The sequence below is a fragment of the Doryrhamphus excisus genome, linkage group LG18 (genome assembly GCF_037039965.1).
Source record: "Doryrhamphus excisus strain RoL-2023G ecotype Guam linkage group LG18, RoL_Dexc_Guam_v1.1, whole genome shotgun sequence".
NCBI lineage: Eukaryota > Metazoa > Chordata > Actinopteri > Syngnathiformes > Syngnathidae > Doryrhamphus > Doryrhamphus excisus.
Window position 1 is genome coordinate 7816802 of NC_136374.1, and position 19293 is coordinate 7836094.

General features: G+C 40.6%; 1 protein-coding gene across 1 annotated transcript; it reads right to left on the reverse strand.

Annotated features, from left to right (window-relative positions):
• Positions 1-290: 290 nt before the first annotated feature.
• serinc3 (serine incorporator 3) lies at positions 291-18554 on the reverse strand. Its single transcript, XM_058055187.2, has 10 exons — positions 18371-18554; positions 10520-10681; positions 8839-9032; positions 5195-5274; positions 4353-4490; positions 2774-2943; positions 2559-2649; positions 1733-1934; positions 1094-1318; positions 291-848 (listed from the first exon to the last, which is right to left on the reverse strand). The coding sequence occupies exons 1-10, from the start codon at positions 18404-18406 to the stop codon at positions 713-715; spliced, it is 1434 nt and encodes a 477-aa protein (XP_057911170.1). The 5' UTR covers positions 18407-18554; the 3' UTR covers positions 291-712.
• Positions 18555-19293: the final 739 nt, after the last annotated feature.

Here is a 19293-nt window from a genome sequence, read left to right on the forward strand (position 1 = left end):
AAAATGTACTTTGTATATACTATTGTGTTGCCCACTCGACATCCATTGCTTACTGGTCATCCTGGAAGGGGGATTCCTCCCTCCTCAAGGTTTATTTTTTCCCTAATTGGGTTTTGAGTTTTTCCTTGCCCGGATGGGGGTTCAGAACAGGGGATGTCATCTAATGTTGCCTGCTTATAAAGCCCTTTGAGGCACTTTTTGTGATTATGGGCTAGAAATAAACTTTGACCAGTCCAGGGTGTGTGCTGAAATGTTTACATTCTAAAGTTGCATGCAAAGAAAATGTCAACACAAAACTCTGATAACAATGTAGTTTTTTTACTGTAATAAAAGTATAGTATATAAACATTTTGTTTCAACTTCCCACATTTGAAAACATGTTATACAAGCGGAATGTAGAAATATTTGGCAAAAATCAGAATGTGCTGCTTTCTTACTTTATGGAATGGTCATAAGGGATAAACACACTAGCAAATGCCTATACATAAATATCTAAAATGTATGTATGAATATGTGTGACTTAAGATCCACAAATAATGACATTTCAGTAGCTTGGATGGGAGTGTACAAAAACATCAAATGAAAGCAGTAAGGATAAGCGAGTGGAGCGAGTGGCACTTTTGGCTTCTTCAAGGAACTAAGCGTGATAAGCAGCGTACCTTACATGATTGGCTCACACTGATGATGTGGTACTTCTGTGTGTGGAAGAAGATCAGCTGAAATCTCGGTTGGTGAGGATCATAGGAGCCAGCAGGGTCCACACGTACAAACACAAACACAACCAGCTGGAGGAGATCTTCACCCACACTGCTGGCCACTTGCTGCTGATGCTGTAGTCTGTATTGGGACTACAAGAACACTTACTTTACTACTTTCATCCTGACTATTTTGACAATTCCACATGCCTCTAAAATACAGATGTGGTGTCAACAGCTGCCCACGAGGGGCCCACTGTGATTTTTTTGTTTTTATCAAACACTGTTTCATTCACTAATTACACACAAATGATCATCCCTGATCTAATATACAGTATATACAGCAACTGGTGTGCGTATGGATGCATCAAATGTTTTGTAGGGGTGTGTGTACTGACCTGTACCAGTTAGTGAGGGTCATCATGATGTACAGTGAGGCAAGGAAGAGCATGAAATGAAAAAAGGAGTAGCTGTATTGGACTAGGTCTTGCTCATTGTCCTTCACCCGCCTCGGTCCACTTGTCTCAATGGATGAGTCCAGACTGCCGTCCTCTGCCAGGATGGTGGAGTCTTTGGAGGCCATGGTCAGTTTGTTCACCTGGCTGGTGCTGGAGGACCGAATGCTGCACAGAAATAAACCATTGCAATGTTCTTCCTGTTTTCATATCACTTTCATACTATTTTCATGTCGTGTTAATATCATATTCATAGTGTTCACACTGTGTTTATACAGTGATTATACAGCAATTTCATACTCACTTCATACAATATTTATAGCTCGAGTTAAACCAAAAAGACCCCCGAAATTTGAATCAATTGTGGAACCATCACAATGGAAAAGCAAAGCACCAAAGAACCAGCTCCAAAAAAGCTCTGAACCAGTTACAGTGGGAAAAGATGCACTGTTTACAAACCATTTTCATCATGTTCATATTGTGCTCATACCATGTTCAGTGCTCATACTGTGTTCACAACAATTCCATACTGTTTTCAAACTGTGTCCACACTGTTTTCATTAGTAAATACATGCTACACACCTCGAGTAGATGATGCATAAGACGAATATGGCCAGGCCCACGATGCTCTGAGCATCCCACCACTGCAGGTAAGGCGACGTGAGGATGGGTTCCTCTGTGCCAATGATCACCACAGCAGTCTGGTTTTCCATCTCCATGGGAGCTACAGTGGGCGCCGCCATCTGCTGAAAGATACTCAGCAGGCTTGGGTTGCATGTTCGATCTTAAACAAAAAAGAAAAAAAACATTTTATTTCATTAATCACACCATATAAAGTAAGTAAACTCAATACATGCTTGTCATCACATTGGAAATTGTAGACAAACACTAAACTCATCATAGAGCAACTTAACACTCAAAAGGTAGCTAGGAAATATAAAGTACCAATATATGTTTAAAATGAATAAAAACCCAACTGTTTTTCACTTTTTCCCATAATGCTTTGTAACTCGGGGGGGGGGGGGGGGGCTGCAATGACATCAGCCTCCTTCTGGGTTCCTCTGGTAGCAAAATCTCAATAGGCAAAATTGCAGCACCAGATTTTTTTCCATTTTAAACTTTTAATGGTACTTGTATTGTATAGTTCCCATGTTAAGTTGCTGTGTGATGAGTTTAGCGTTCTTTATAAGATGACAGTGTGAGTCAGACTGTTATATTGACCTCCTGCAATTTCCACTGGGTCATGCTTGCTGTGACTTTTTTCACAGCTTATGATTGGCTCCTGTCAGCGGGGCTCCTATTTAGTGGGTGCAGCTTATGCACCGGAATTTAGGGTATATACTACTGCTTTCTTCAGATAAATTTGACATGTCATGTACAATGAAGTAGATGCCTGCAAGCATTTCACCTGGCTCGTTGCTCATGGCCGACCAGGTGAGGAACATGGTGTATAAGGTGATAATGGAGGACTGAAGAAGACCAGAACGAGGTTGAGATTCCTGAGATTCCAAACGCAACATTAGGGAAGTACAATGTGGAACAAAGTCAGTCAATATTTTTTTAAAGAATACATCTTAAAAGAGAAGAGAGGAAGGTACACAGTATGTAATATTTGACGTGTACCTGTACTTTACGCAGCACAGAGATAACAGAGGCCACTATGCAGAACAGCATGTTGAAGCTGATGAAGAACTTGTTGATGAAGCAATCATTAGCTTTGGTGTAGAAGATGAAGAAGAGAACAACAGCAATGAAGGACAGCATGTAGTTGATGATCGTGACTGCCTGCAAAGCTGTCAAAGACAAGGACAAGCAGTCATACAAACATTGCATCTGTAATGCTAATTTTATATGTGTTTTATTATATGTGTTTTTCACCACATTTCTGATATGGGCTCCAAACTAATAATAGGTTTTCCTCAAATTAAACGTTCTTATTCCCCTTATAGGGTTTCTTTGGCTTATGTTTGATGTTAGACAGGAGAGTTCTATTACAAATGGAGGCACTACTCTGAACATGTGTGAAGTTATAATGGTGACAAAGTCTCCTACCACAGGGATGATTGTTGATAAAATAATTAATATGAACCACGGCGGTCGAGTGGTTAGCGCGCAGACCTCACAGCTAGGAGACCAGGGTTCAGTTCCACCCTCGACCATCTCTGTGTGGAGTTTGCATGTTCTCCCCGTGCATGCATGGGTTTTCTCCGGGTACTCCGGTTTCCTCCCACATTCCAAAAACATGCTGGTGGTTGTTTGTCTATATGTGCCCTGTGATTGGCTGGCGACCAGTCCAGGGTGTACCCCGCCTCTCGCCCAAAGACAGCTGGGATAGGCTCCAGCACCCTCGTGAGGAAAAAGCGGCAGAAAATGAATGAATGAATTTAAGGACATGCATTTTCAGGCGTTTTTGTGAAGATGTATCTTAACAAGGGTATGGTGTTGACCATAATTATGTCTGTCTGTCATATGATCATGTTTATTGAATCAGGTTTTATGATGATTTACATGATCAAAGGGGAGAAATGGGATGGAAATCTTCTACTAATATAGTGTTTTTGCTGGTCAGACTGATTTGCTCACACAACAAACTATGCTTTGTTGTGACAATGTGCTGTGGCTTGAGCCCTTCTGTTTCCAAACCAAGTTTCTCCAAGGCGTTCTCCAAGGGTACGTCCTTGCACCTGATTAAGTACTGATAATGTTTGTATAAGTATGCGTCTGTCCTGTCCTCCTCTGGGGAAGATTTGGATTACATTTTCAAATAGTCAGAAATGGAATACGGACAAACTGTTAAAATTTTGGGAGTGATCCGGATCACCGTCTGAATCCTGAATTTTTTTTTAAAGGATTCTTTAACATTGTGAGCCATTTGTGCACAGACCGCGAAAGAAAATGGAGAAATATCACAACAGGAGTGAAGAAAATGCTTACCAGAATGCAAACACTAAAGCACAAATTCGAGCAGTTTCCTGCTTGACAAAGACTCAACTACAATAGTGCACTGACTGCAAACACCAAACAGGTGTCCTGTCAAGGTCACAAACAGGAAGTGATAATGTAACTCAACATACAAGCTGTCAAATTGAGTGTGACAAAGCCTACCATAAAAAATGACTTGTTCTTTGCGATGTGGTATAAAAAATACTTGTAGCGTGCAACAAATTGATGCATTTGGGCACACAAAGAGAGCACCACTGACCTGTATACCAGCCCTTTGAGTGCCCATTCTCCATTTTCTCCAACCAAGACTCATTCCAGGAGTGAGCAAAGTCAACCAGCAGCACCAGCTGGATCACAATGAAGAGGAACGCCCCAGCAGAGCCTACAACAAAACAAACTGCAACAGCAAAGTCATTCAATGACACACCAAGCCTTGATAGAGACTTCTTACTGGGGTCCCGTTGCACAAAACTAGGATAAGGGATTAGGCCGGGATATCTTGGTAATCCTGGCTCTACTTATATGTGATACAGTTGCACAAAAATAGAATAGTTTTAAAGAAAAAACAATAATTTGTTTAGGATAATAGTAGAGAAAAACAAAAGTGTAATGTTTCAAGAATAATTAAAAAAAAAACACTTAACAAAAAAAATGGCACCTGCCAAACACAAAGTAAACAGTAATACCAGGTCGATCCACAGCGGGACTGCTGATCCAGGTGTTGCACCTGCCGGGTGTTTCCCGTTCTGTACGCGCTGTTCACTGCACTAACAATTCTGGCCTTTTTTGGCCCTTTATATAGGCCTCCAAAACCAATACTCAAATTATGCAAGGGAGGATAAGTCTCTATGAGGATTTGGAAGTAAAAGTATGCCGCTCACGTTGCCATGGTGTATTGGTGAGCGAAAGCAGAGTCTATTTAAAGAATCCTGGATTGGTTTCACCTGGCTTGAGTAATCCGTGTCTACTCATCACAGCTCAGGTTTTGCGGAGCCAATTAATCCTAGACGCTCTTGTCTTGAGTTGGTTTATCCTGGAGGTCTGAATCCTACTTTTGTGCAACGGGCACCAGGTTTGACATGTATTATAGTATGATCTTACCATAGGTAAACATCCCATCTGGAATGTAAAAGGCACCAACTGTAATGGCCACCAATGCAGCAATCTTGAAGAACCAAAATCTACCCCAAAAAAAGATGGTAGATTACAAACAGACACACAAATAACTGCTCATTGATAAAACAGTGTCCATTAAAGTCAGGTCACAGGATGGTCATGTGACACATCACATGCTATGCCACCCGTGCCTTCTTAAATTGGTCAACTTTCAGCTTGGGAAAATTGATTCCTGATGGAAGAGTCTACAGAGAAATCATATCTGATGCGCTGAATGTGAGATCTACTTTGAGTGTTACTTCTGCATAGACTACATCTGTTCCCACACAAAAACAGTTTCTTGTGTTTCTCAGTCCTACAATACAATATACGGTGGAACCTTGGTTACTTCTCACCCAAACATACGCTAACCATATCAATTTTTCCAATAAGAAATCATGTGAATCAAATCAAACATTCATTTTCTACCACTTTTCCTCACAAGGGTCGCGGGGGTGCTGGAGCCTATCCCAGCTGTCTTTGGGCGAGAGCGGGGGTACACCCCGGACTGGTGGCCAGCCAATCACAGGGCACATATAGACAAACAACCATTCACACTCACATTCATACCTATGGACAATTTGGAGTCACCAATTAACCGAGAATGTTTTTGAAATGGAATGAGTTCAAATCAAACATGTTTTTATAATTTTCCAATTATAGTTTAACATGCAGAAAACAATTCAAACCTGTTCTGACCAGCCCTGTTTCACGGCAAGGCCCATCCTGATTAGTTTATTCTGGCAGCCATCGAATTTAATTACATTTAATAGAATACAAAACATGGCTGCATGGCGAACGAGTGCTTAGTGCGCAGGCCACACAGCTAGTAGACCCGAGTTTGATTCCACCCATCTCATGCAACTGCTTGCTCCCCCCTCCCATTGTTGCACAACAATGTATTAGGAACCTCCTAAAGAAAACAAAAAGAGAGGAGCATGGATGACATATTCAGAGTGGAACTGCATGTCACTGGGTATGTTGTTTCATTCTCCTCGCTGAGAGAAACATTGAATTTTGTTGTCTGTCTCTTCTGTAATTAAGTGTTTTACTGGAGTTCGAACCTGACAAAGAACAGGATCCAGGTCCACCCCATGCACATCCCCCAACTCCACCCCATCTAAGCCAATCTACAAAAAGCTCTGGGATGCAAGAATCAGGGCTGGTTTTCCTTCTTCTCGTCGGGAGGCTGCAGGCGGACATTGGAAGAAAAAATCAGCCCAGGATCCTGTTTGTGGTTTTATTCTGTCTGACCAATTTTACAATACATGATTCTAGTGGGGCGGCACGGCGGTTGAGTGGTTTGCGCGCAGACCTCATAGCTAGGAGGACCAGGGTTCGATTCCACCCTTGGCCATCTCTGTGTGGAGTTTGCATGTTCTCCGAGTACTCCGGTTTCCTCCCACATTCCAAAAACATGCTAGGTTAATTGGCGACTCCAAATTGTCCATAGGTATGAATGTGAGTGTGAATGGTTGTTTGTCTATATGTGCCCTGTGATTGGCTGGCCACCAGTCCAGGGTGTATCCCGCCTCTCGCCCAAAGACAGCTTGGATAAGCTCCAGCACCCCCGCGACCCTCGTGAGGATAAGCGGAAGAAAATGAATGAATGAATGAACACAAAACAATTGCAATGGCTGTGCATTAGAGGAAATAAGGTGTTGCAAACCAAAGCACTCAGAAGCCGTTGGAAATTCCTCCTGATTTGCATATTTCTCTTTCTACTAAATACGCCTTCTCTTCTCCCCTTGGGTGTTTTTTTTGGACAAGTCAGCAACAACTGCCCTCTCTCAAAAGACTGGAGACATGTCCTTCAACTGGACAATGTGATAAGATAAGTCTTAGTTGGAGATATGTCCCTCGACTGTGTGTGCTCAGTAACCACCTTCCTGTTTTGGTGCTTTAATTTTATTTGAATATGCGTACAATTAACAGTGGAATATATCACAAAGTACAATTTGCCATTTAATCCTACCCATCATCCATTTCACATCTATTCCAACACGTTTCTTCAATTCCTGTACTTCATATGTGTTGTTTTTTTCTTTTCTTTTTTGAAACATGCAAAGTGATAAGATAGTAACTGTTGTTGCGGTATTACAGTATGTATTACAGTATTCTACACTGCTCACTATGTGTCAGTATTCTAACATTGACGAGACAATAGCCATGCAGGAACAGAAAGTAAACACTACATAACAACAACAAGGAACTCTCCTAATGCATGTGATGTGTGAGTCTTTATTATGCCTTATTTCCTCTTATTCTGTCTGCTATATTGCGTAATGGGGGTGTAAAGGTGACTATATGGGTGTTGTTTCCAGTCTAGAGGGCTCTAACAACGTTAAAAAGCATATTAGGAAGATTGTAAACAGATTCTCGATGCTCTAACTAGACAAATATTTAGCTACTATACAAACATTTTGTCTCAACAAGTCACTAAATAATCAAATCCTCCTACTATTAACGATGACACAATTTGGAAAGCTGCACATTCGTATGTGGCACAAACATCCACATCCAGAACTAAAGTACGAAATTCTAGACGAATACAATTTTTCAAGGGAAATGCACCTCCACTGGGATAAGCAGATAATTGCAATAATTTAGTTTCCACTAAGTACAATTCCTTATTTATAAATCTAAATTTTTGGTAGTAAGAGCATAGAAAACCTGTTTACGGCCTTCTACATATTAATAGAACCCTCTGGACATACAATACCACCTCACAGTCCAAAAAAGGCAATTTAAAACATAAATAAGACTTGTGCTTACGTGTGTTTCAATAAATGCCTTCCACATATGTGGACAGGAAGTGACATCAGGGGTTCAGAGTGGAGTTCTAGCTGGAGTACAGCCACATTACCTCGTTTTATGACTGATTATAATGATTGTTGTTATTACTGTGCCTGTTGTCTGATAATTGAACCCTGTAATAATTGGTGTTGAAGGTGATCAAGTCTGGTGCATGTGTTTATAGTGACACCTAGTGGCCAATGTAGACTATGGTTCATTAAAATTCCCTTAAATTGTATTTGCATTCTAGTTCATGTAATCATTTTACATAAAAGATTTTACATAAGATTACATAAAATTTGCCTAATGTGCATATTTTTTGACAAATAATAGGCTGTAGTCAACCATGATTTATTAATTAATAAATTTGTGAAAAACTGCAATAAAGTGAGGGAGCAATGTTTGAACCCCGATGTTGCGAGGGACGACTTAATGGCTTAAATGCGAAAAACAGTACAAGTGTTACTGATACAAAATCTGATATGATATGATAACAATGACATAAAATATGATAGCTATTGCGACACACACTGTCCGGTCATCCCTGTCTTGGTCGCTCTATCTTTCCTTTATTGCCCTACTTCATCTCTCTATCCCAACCCGACTGGTAGAAGCAGTCAGCTGCCCCACAATGAGTCTTGGTCCAGATTCACTTAATAACAGCTAAGACCTCAAATGAGAATGCCGGACAACTGCCACTGCTGATGTACAAGTCATATTTAACTTTGAACACCTCTGAGCAGGCATGCAGTGTTTTGGTTGCATGCAACACTTCCTACGGAGTTCATACTCACCCATTGTGGATGGCAGCCCGGGGGTCTCTGCTGTTCTTGATGCTAATCATTAGAATGGAAAAGCCCAGGAACCACGTACTCAGTCCGAAACACACCCGGTACACTGCCTTGTAGCCAACAAACATTTGGCAGTCAACATCTGCTTGCAAGCCAGGGATGGAAGAACCTGCCCCATCTTCACAGAAGCCAGGGATCTACAGCAAATTACAGACAGTCACATTTAAAACACATTTAAAGTACCAAGAACTTTTACTTTAGGTTTTAAGATTAAAGTGAAGTAGGCTGTTCATCAGCTGATGAAAGATTTAACGTCCTGAGGGTTGCGGAACAATAAAAGTCAAGTGATAGACCCCAAAAAAATTGTCATCAGCCCTGAGCCAGAGATGTTGATTGGCTGTTTGTCAAGACACGGGACCATCCTTGACCCAAATGTGGAGGATGAGATCCCACCTGAGATGTTTTTTACACAGCACAGTGGAGGTGGTGCCATCATGATCTGAGGTGCTTTGTCCTTCAACGGAACAATGGAGTTTCAGGTTGTGCAGGGGTGTCAAACGGCTGATGGCTATGTGCAGAAGTTGTAGTGGGCACCTTATTACTGAAGGCCCTCTCTGTCGTAATCTCTGTCAAAAATGGACATCAGTTCCAGACAGTGGATGCCCTCGGTGAAGCCATGTTCACCACCTGGAGCAACATTCCCACTAGTCTCCTGGGAATGCTAGCATCAAGCATGCCCAAACCAATTTTATTGTCTCACTAACATTTCTTCTTTTTGCATTTGAAGGTCTCCTTAGCACCTCCTTAAGATCCAACAATGCAAAATGGAAACTCTTGCAATTTTTCAACTGGTCTTAAAATTGTGATCAGGAGAATATGTGACGCTGTATCAGTATCCATTCTTGGTCTTCTGCCTCAAACTCCCAAACCTTGGGAGGTAGCAGGACTGGCAGGGTCAGGCTGTTATTAGAACAGTCTGTACTGTACAACATAAAACGTCCAGGATACAAGGTCAGTAAATAGCTAGGAAGGGAATCATGTCTTTTTAACACTCCACCATCTAAATCCAATTACTTCACATACGAGGAGAAATGTGCTCTATGGGACCAAGCCAGCATATCAAACACACTGAGTGGTAACAATACTGTCTGTATACTGACTGAACAGTAATTATCTTTGAAACACTTCATTACCCTGCCTAGCTGTTACTCATCAACTCACTGTGTTTCCAATACATTTGTGGCCCACCAAGAATAAATTTGAACGGCACAAATCCATTCGCTGTGAAAGTAATCCCTCATTTATCACCATTAATCGGATCAGTGATAAGTGAATTTTCCGCTAGTAGGATTCCTTATTTATAAATGAAATATTTTCAGAATTAGAGCAAATAAAACCTGTTGATGACCTTCTAAATACATGTTTAACATTAATAAAGACCTCTAGACATGAAATAACACCCCTATAATCCCACTTAGACTCACCATGTAAGACTTACAACATATGTAAATAAGACTCATGCTCATGTGTATTGCTGTATGTGTGTTCTGGTTTTAGGGGAGCTGAGTGTGTGGGCGGACAGGAAGGGATGTCTGAGGTGGACTATGTTAGGGATTATTGTGCCTGTCGTGGGATCATTCAAACCTGCAACAAAACACACCAAGGGGAAGCACGGCATTCATACCCTTTTAAGCTGCTGATCCACACCCGGTGACAACATGATGCAGGCCACAACGGTCCCCAGCAGCAGAATGGAAGCGTAGATGATCCTGGTCACGGTGGAGTTCCTGCTGATTGGACAGCAGCTGCACACAAGACATGTGGCGCTGCTGCACAGACATGGAACCTGGAGACAAGTTGATCTTTTACTAGTCTGGCTAAGACCGACTGAAAACAGAAGTTTGATGGTTGAAGTTGTGAAGCAGATAGCAAGATGATATAGCCTGTGTTGGACAGGCACATCTATTAGTTATTTCATTGTTCTACCACTAGCCTTTGTGTATTAACTATAGTAACAAAATAAAAAGCCTTGGGAAGTATATGCTGTTTGTGCAAGGACATTGCATCTGCAAGAAAGCCAGATACCACCCTCTGTCATCAGCCAAATTCCATCAAAGAATGTTGAACAAAGTTATCTTGGGACACCACGGCGCCGATCATTTAAGACAACAACTATTTAAGGAGACCGAAAGGATTGATAAGCAGCACTTGTCCTCTTCTGGGGTGGACACTGCAACACACCGCAAATCTAATCTGTCTGATTTATTGTTAATCCAAATATATTCTGTTTAATGTATTTGTAATATATTTGGTAAATCTAATATTGTGATACTGTGAAGGGAAATGAAATTGGCTTAATTTAATGTTACTAAAGTTCATGCAAGTATTCTCTTTCTTGGTTTTTTTTTCCACACCAATTTGGTGTCAGAAGTGGGATTCTTTGGCTGGTTGGCAGACAGCCACTGATCATACTGGAATTATTTTTTCCCCCTTCAGCCTATACCTCATTGACATTAATCTGGAACATTAATCAGGACATTAATCTAATCTGGAATCCCTCAGAGTGGAACTACAACTTTGACACGGTGAGAAGAAGCATGAGGTAACAATATACACATTGTAATATTTCCCATATGCACATTTGGTCACCTATCGATACGGATTAGATTTCAGTAATATCAACAAGTGAGTCACGTATGTAAGTATATACTAGGCATACTTTAATGCAAACAAGAGTGAGTCCTGCTTCAACAACATGCATGATGAGTCTATTGTCATCTGCCAGTTCTATTTTCACAGCGATCTGAAGAGAGCCTTCCAAACCTGTGACTGATGTCAAGGTGGGCACCATGGGTGGGATAATAGTGTAAGAAGGGTGAGGGGGCAGGCCATAACAGCCCTGCATGTGCTAAGTCAAGGTGTCCCACATCCATCGAGCACTGTGGTGGACGTTGCTGACAAGATGTTCATAGTGATGACAATCACCATAACCAGCAACCAAAGTGGAATGCGGCCTTCTCAAAACTGGATTGATTAGACTTTTAATGCAAGGACAAGCCATGCACCAGAATCCATATTGTGGCAACAAATGGCTACATGCAAGAAGGTCATCCAGAAGAAAGACTGGGAGAACAAATGACTCTGGCCTGTGCAACACAAAGAGACTTTGGCCCAAGGACTCGCAAGGCAATTATGTTACTTCCATTGGCGAATCAGGAGAAGCGGTCCACTCTGCTCCTTTATTTAGATGATCAATAATTCAGCTTCAAACATTAAGTTTGTTAGGATATGATTCAATGTGTATCTGGCCTGATTTCTAATGTGGATTTCTAATTTCACCCTGATGTTCACACTTGGGTGAAACAAGATGCCAATCATCTGTTTACATATCAAAGAAAGATGCAAACTGGTGACTTGAGTGCGCAACTGGTGGAGGGGGTTAAGAATGTAATTTCACACAGACATATTCACACACACACACAAACACACACACACACACACACATAATTACTGTATTTTCTAGACTATAAGTCGCACTGGAGTATAAGTCGCATTTTTTGCGGGTAATTTATTTTACAAACTACTTGACCAAAACAGACATTACATCCTCTTGGAAGGCAAGTTCTAACAATAAAAAAATAGAGAACAGGCTGAATAGGTGTAAGATAAGCTAACACAATGGTTATTTAGCTACACGAAAAATATACATGAACAGAAAAGGTGTCCAGTGTTTATGTAAATTAACATTTTTTTTCATTGATAAGTCGCTCTGGAGTATAAGTCGCAGGAACAGCCAACCTATGAAAAAAGTGCGACTTATAGTCCGGAAAATAATGCAATGTGATGCTCTGCAATGCACTTCACACATTTCTATGGTGTTGACAACTTCTACAAATGACAATGACATAGGGATAGCTGTTTGGGGAATATTTATCTAACATATATTTAGTTCTGGGCATGAGTGCTGCCTTGGTATACCTTAAGTTTCCCCTGGTACCATTTCTGATGTCAATGATTCCATTCCTCAAGTGTCTCGTTCTAAAAGAGGGACAGTGACAAATGCAAGAATGTGTGCCTTTTTTGTACAAGCATGCTATTTGATGTTTGGTTGGGAATGCACAAACAATTTAATTAAATAGTCTGAATTTGGATTTCTTGAAAAGTGTTTCTAGGAAAAACACACTCAGGAAGGACTGTCCAGCTGGTTTGTCAATGTTGTGTTGTGATGTCTTGTTTGTCTGTGTGAAGACATCCCTGACTATCTCTCTGGGTCTGATTCATTGAATACAACACAACAGAACAGCAATACCATTCAACATCATGGATTCTACGGGGCCGCATAGGCGTCTAAATGATGTGGTAATCCAACATCCCATTCAACATCGACATTCAACACATCATCATATCATATCTTTCTCATGTCATGATGTCAAACGGGACATCATGAGGATGTATTGGATACTGCACATGTGCCAAACACACTGTAACCCTTGGTAACCACAACAGTCGCCTTAACACAATGTCACCCATGCACCCCACTCTACAAGCATGACTAATCAACTAAAGCCAATGTTTAACGTCTTTTTCATTAAAAGTGCAAAAAAAAAAAGCCACACATCCACATGAAGCATGCCGTGCTTAAACCCAATGCTTTATTTCCTAGTACGTCACGGTTATAATTTAGGATTGCTCCAGTATGCTGGTTACGCATGCGTGCACGTGTTTGTATTGATTATCAGCCCAATTTGCTTTGCCAAGGATGTTACAAGCAGGTCAGGATGAGGAAGACGCTGTTCCAATCATGACAAATAAAAAAGCATCATGTGAGAGATAAACTGTGAGAGCATCAACTGATTCCACTGACGCTGTGGGCTGTGGCTAAATGAATAAATCCATTTGTTACACTCTGCTCAAAATTTTCTTGGCTTATTTCCTGACTTCGACCATGACAAATGAATTTATTCCAGTGATATGATGATAACGATGTATGACACGCAGCAATCTCAGTGAGGATGGCCCTTCCATGTCAACTGGAGCAATGCTGGATGTTTTGATTATCATTTTATTATCATACCTAAAGTAGCTTCCACTCCAAATCAGTCCCTGAGTCTTCAAGGTCCATGGAAAGGAGCTGGACAAATTGGCTGAATAGAGTGAAGTCTAGGCTTCACTGCTATTGGATAATAAAGTTTTATTAATTCAATAACTGAGCAGATACATATTTATTTCAAGTAGTTCATGAGAATACTTCAGTTAAAGAGCATTCAACTGGGAAAAGCAAGGTGAGGAATGTGCTTAATTGTGTCTTGTGTTATCTGTGCAGAGATCATTGTGGGAGAACCAAAAGGCCAGGAAGGTCCCAGGAATTTACGGTCATTCACTCATGGAACGTGTAAACTCAGGAGGCAATAAAGATAATGGGGTGAAGGAGGAAGTATTTGGTCCGAGAATGTTAGAATAAAATGTAAATAAAATGATTATAAGATTATCACCCTTATGTCCGTTGACTTAGACAATAGAAAGAGAGTTTTGAGTGTTTGGAAGTAGTAACATTCTGTGACCCTGACCAGCTACTCCCAGCATCCACTGGTCTTGGAGGTGCCTGGGAACGCCAGCAGTGACCTGGAAGATGTTCCTGTTCATCATGCAAAAATGCGCCAAGATAAGAACACATGCACAAAAAGTAATTACTCTCACATACACACACACACACATAGATGAACACGTACAGCTCATGCAACTGCTTGCTCCCCCCTCCCATTGTTGCACAACAATGTATTAGGGACCTCCTAAAGAAAACAAAAAGAGAGGAGCATGGATGACATATTCAGAGTGGAACTGCATGTCACTGGGTATGTTGTTTCATTCTCCTCGCTGAGAGAAACATTGAATTTTGTTGTCTGTCTCTTCTGTAATTAAGTGTTTTACTGGAGTTCGAACCTGACAAAGAACAGGATCCAGGTCCACCCCATGCACATCCCCCAACTCCACCCCATCTAAGCCAATCTACGAAAAGCTCTGGGATGCAAGAATCAGGGCTGGTTTTCCTTCTTCTCGTCGGGAGGCTGCAGGCGGACATTGGAAGAAAAAATCAGCCCAGGATCCTGTGTGTGTGGTTTTATTCTGTCTGACCAATTTTACAATACATGATTCTAGTGGGGCGGCACGGCGGTCGAGTGGTTTGCGCGCAGACCTCATAGCTAGGAGGACCAGGGTTCGATTCCACCCTCGGCCATCTCTGTGTGGAGTTTGCATGTTCTCCGAGTACTCCGGTTTCCTCCCACATTCCAAAAAACATGCTCGGTTAATTGCCGACTCCAAATTGTCCATAGGTATGAACGTGTGTGTGAATGGTTGTTTGTCTATATGTGCCCTGTGATTGGCTGGCCACCAGTCCAGGGTGTACCCCGCCTCTCGCCCAAAGACAGCTGGGATAGGCTCCAGCACCCCCGCGACCCTCGTGAGGAAAAAGCGGTAGAAAATGAATGAATGATGCTAGTGCATGAGTTTTATTCCTTCTCATAAGTAGAGATTAACAAATACGCTAGGGGAGTGGATAAGTCGTACAATATGGATGGATGAAGTTTGCCTCGGTTTGCGTTCGTTTTCTGATTAACGTACATTATGGCGCACACCTTGTCATGTTGTTAAAACACAGCGTCCATGTTATTCATGTATACTTTATCACAAAACTTCCTTGTTTGTGCAACTCACCATTTTTGGCTTTTTTGAATCATTGGATTTAGACAATTTCTTATAGGAAAAATGTATTTGGTCAGAGTACGTTTTGTTTAGAGTTGGACCTTCTGGAATTAATTAATGACGCTAACCAAGGTTCCATTGTACTTGGTTACAGGTGGTTACAGGTGTATTTTGTACTGCTTAACTGATTCTGTACTCTTGCTGCTGTGCAATACAAATTTCCCCACTGAGGGACGAATAAAGGCATATCTTAATCTTAATCTTAATCTTGATCTTAAAGATACCATAGTTTTCACTATCAATCACAAACCCAATTTGGACAGCGGTGTAAAAGTCCAAGCAAGAGGTGTCAGACATTCAGTCAGATTAAATAATCAACACATGGATTCACCGCATAATAAATAAAAACAAATTCAATAATTTTGATATGTTGTATACATGTTTGAGCTCCTTCTCCCTTGCTCCCAAACAGACCATCATGACGAGAAGGAAGTACTTCATCGGCGGACTGCTCAACCATGGTGTAAAGTCATTACAAACACCCCTGAACTAAACATGTTGATACGGAGGCCCGAAACTTAGCTTAGTTTAGCTCAGTGCTTCTCAAATAGTGAGCGTGCACGAGTGGCTTTCATTTCAATGCAGACCTACCAACATGTATAAAATTTATAGTACTGAAAATTTGACTCATGAATATGCTTGTATGCTCTCCATCTTGTAACATTTTCCTGGTTTCACCCGCTACTGAATTAGTTGGGCAAAATTGTCTAATGATGCATTGCATCAAGGAAGTGTATATGCAAACAAATAAGCTCACGTCTGCTTTGAGTCACAATGTGAAGCTCAGAATATTTCCAGGTTATGTCTCCAGTTTATACTCAGACAATAACAAAAGTGACACTCTGTCAAAATCAGAAATATTGTGATTGACCGTGATTTTTATTTAAGTGCATTTTTTTGGGCTGAAAGAGACTGAGAGACATTGTTTTTTTTTTTGTCTTTTAGGTTTGTTTAATTTCTAACATTGTTTATTTGTTTAATTGATTTTATTGAAAACCTCTTGACATTCCAAGTACAATGTTAAATACTCTTGGCAAATTACATTTTACTGCTTTTGATACGGTGTACTTGCATTATCATGCCATATATTATCGTCACATTAATGAAAAAATTCAGCTGCACAGCGACCGAGTGGTTAGTGCGCAGGCGCTATTCCCATATTCAATTACATCAGTTTGCATGTTTTCCCCGTGCATGTGTGGGTTTTCTCCGGGTACTCCGGTTTCCTCCCACATTCCAAAAAACATGCTCGGTTAATTGGCGACTTCAAATTGTCCATAGGTATGAATGTGAGTGTGAATGGTTGTTTGTCTATATGTGCTCTGTGATTGGCTGGCCAGGGTGTACCCCCCCCCCTCTTGCCCGAAGACAGCTGGGATAGGCTCCAGCACGCCTGCAACCATCGTGAGGATAAGCGGTAGAAAATTAATGGATGAATGAATCATGAAAAAACTGTATCAAAATAATATCAGCAATAATTTGTAGGACAACAGATTTGTTATATGTAACTTATACTTATACTTATACTTATACTTATACTTATACTTATACTTATACTTATACTTATACTTATACTTATACTTATACTTATACTTATACTTATACTTATACTTATATGGTATGAAACATGCCTCTCCTCTATTAAGGAGTCATCAGAGGCCTGGAAGCTTGTCAACAAGTTAATACCCATCCAGCCAGACAAGCCAGCTTAGCTTAGTTTAGCATGCTTAGTGGACTTGTGGTTATGTGGGCCAGATAACAAACAGCGCATGACTAACCACACCCCTTACGTTCCACATCAAACACATTAAATGGACACAAGCATGGTCTCACTCTTGTGTCAGTCTCACTGATGCAGTCCAATAACAAACCCAGAAAGCTCTAATAGAGCCAAGTAAAAAGTATTGCATTATATGAGCCTGCATCTAAAATGTCCAATATCGGCACTCACATAGACTCCCATAGAAACATGATCACAACAACAGCATGTGTTAACATGCTAGCCAAGTAGTTTTAATGAAAGTCAGAAAAAGATGTTGCAGTGTGTGCCAAACTTTTCTCATGGTGGCAAAGAACCGGGAAAGTTTAACATGACCAACTTCATACCTTACCAAATATTCCATACTGAAAAATAGCAATAGAGTGGAACCTTGGTTAGCATACGCGCCAGTTAGCATGTTTTTCAGTTTGAAAATTCCCGCCCAAATTTGCCATTTAGTCATCAGTTTGTGTACGTTTTCCAGTTATTACATTGTGTGAGTCAAACTGTGTTCTTAATGAATTTCTATCACAAAATATCCTCATTAACATCCTGTAAGCTTGCTAATATATGGAACCAGGAAACAGAAGTTAGCTCTGTGGCCTATTAGCAAAAAGTTTGTATAGTTTTACATGCGTAAAATAATTATTATCCACTACTCACCAACACAACTAAGCCAAATAATCAAACATGCTGTCATTAATGTGTTAATTAATTAACATTACAACATTAACATTAATTCATGTGTATAGTTCAGAGATTGTTAGTAACATAAATAAATGTACTGTAAGTTCATAATGAGGTTAGAGACATTTAATGAGATAAATGCACACTAGGGCTTAAAGGGATCTCATCGTTAGCTACTTCCTTCTGTCGGTTACTTCCTTTAGTCCAAAGTATGATATCAGTGTTACTGTATATGTGAAGTGACGCGAAAGAATCTGTGCATGAATAGCATGTACATGCGTAAAAAAAACCACGAGGGATAAAAAGTACAATTTCAAGATGACTTACACAGCTAAGGAGCGGAAAAGACACTGCAGCTCCCATGGCAGCCTTTGGTGTGACGTTCACTTGACTATTTGTCAACTTGTCTTCTTCTCCACGATGGTCTTCTCTTCTGAGAGCGCCAACATTTGTACTGAAAACGGTGCTGTGGTTCAGACCCTCCTCCTACACTGCCGGGCTGCTGTAACACTCTTTCTGCCCACAGACCATGAAGGCATCAGTCACCTGTGACGTCACTCACCAGTGTGCTGACCCAACAACAAAATGAACAAATAATTTTACACTGAATTACTGTTAAATTTAGTCAACCAATACAAAATATTTTTTTCAGATATATCACATAGTGTAATTATTTTATATACTTTGTTTTCATAAATATCACATTGTTTTATTCCTTATTGATATATTATTATACGTCAACCTTGTTTAGCTGCTGTGGGAGTTTTACAACGATACAACAATATTTGCTGTTGTATAGTTTATTGTGTGAACTTGTGTTTACTTGTGTATGGAAATGGATACACCAGGAGGCGCCACAACATGGGGGAGGGGGAAGATCGCCTTCATTGAAACTACAAATGTAAAAGTGCATATTTATTGAAATGTAGAGCAATGGCCAATAATACGGAACAAATCCATTTCTGTTGGAGATGAGACAGGTTTGTGGGTTAGTGTGAAGAACTGTGTGTCTTCACCATTGGAGAGGCGCTAGTCACGTGGGCAAAAAAATCCCCAAACTATTTTTACAATGAATTCAGACGAGTTTGCAATTTGGGGGGAAAAATCCAATAGTGTACACTATCAATAAGTGCCAGTTTAGAATTACAGTGTTCCCTCATTTATTGTGGGGATGAGGTTCCAAAAATAACCTGCAGCTGGTGAAATCTACAAAGTAATCAGCTTTATAATAATTGTAAAAACAATTATTG

Bases quoted from the DNA above. Each gene is read 5' to 3' on its own strand.
- serinc3 (XM_058055187.2), bottom strand. From the start codon at position 18,406: ATGGGAGCTGCAGTGTCTTTTCCGCTCCTTAGCTGT. The intron at 2,944-4,352 runs GTCAGTGGTGCT...TGTCTTTGACAG, and splicing joins CTCAAAGGGCTGGTATACAG to CTTTGCAGGCAGTCACGATC. The intron at 849-1,093 runs GTCAGTACACAC...GTGTTCTTGTAG, and splicing joins ACCCTCACTAACTGGTACAG to TCCCAATACAGACTACAGCA.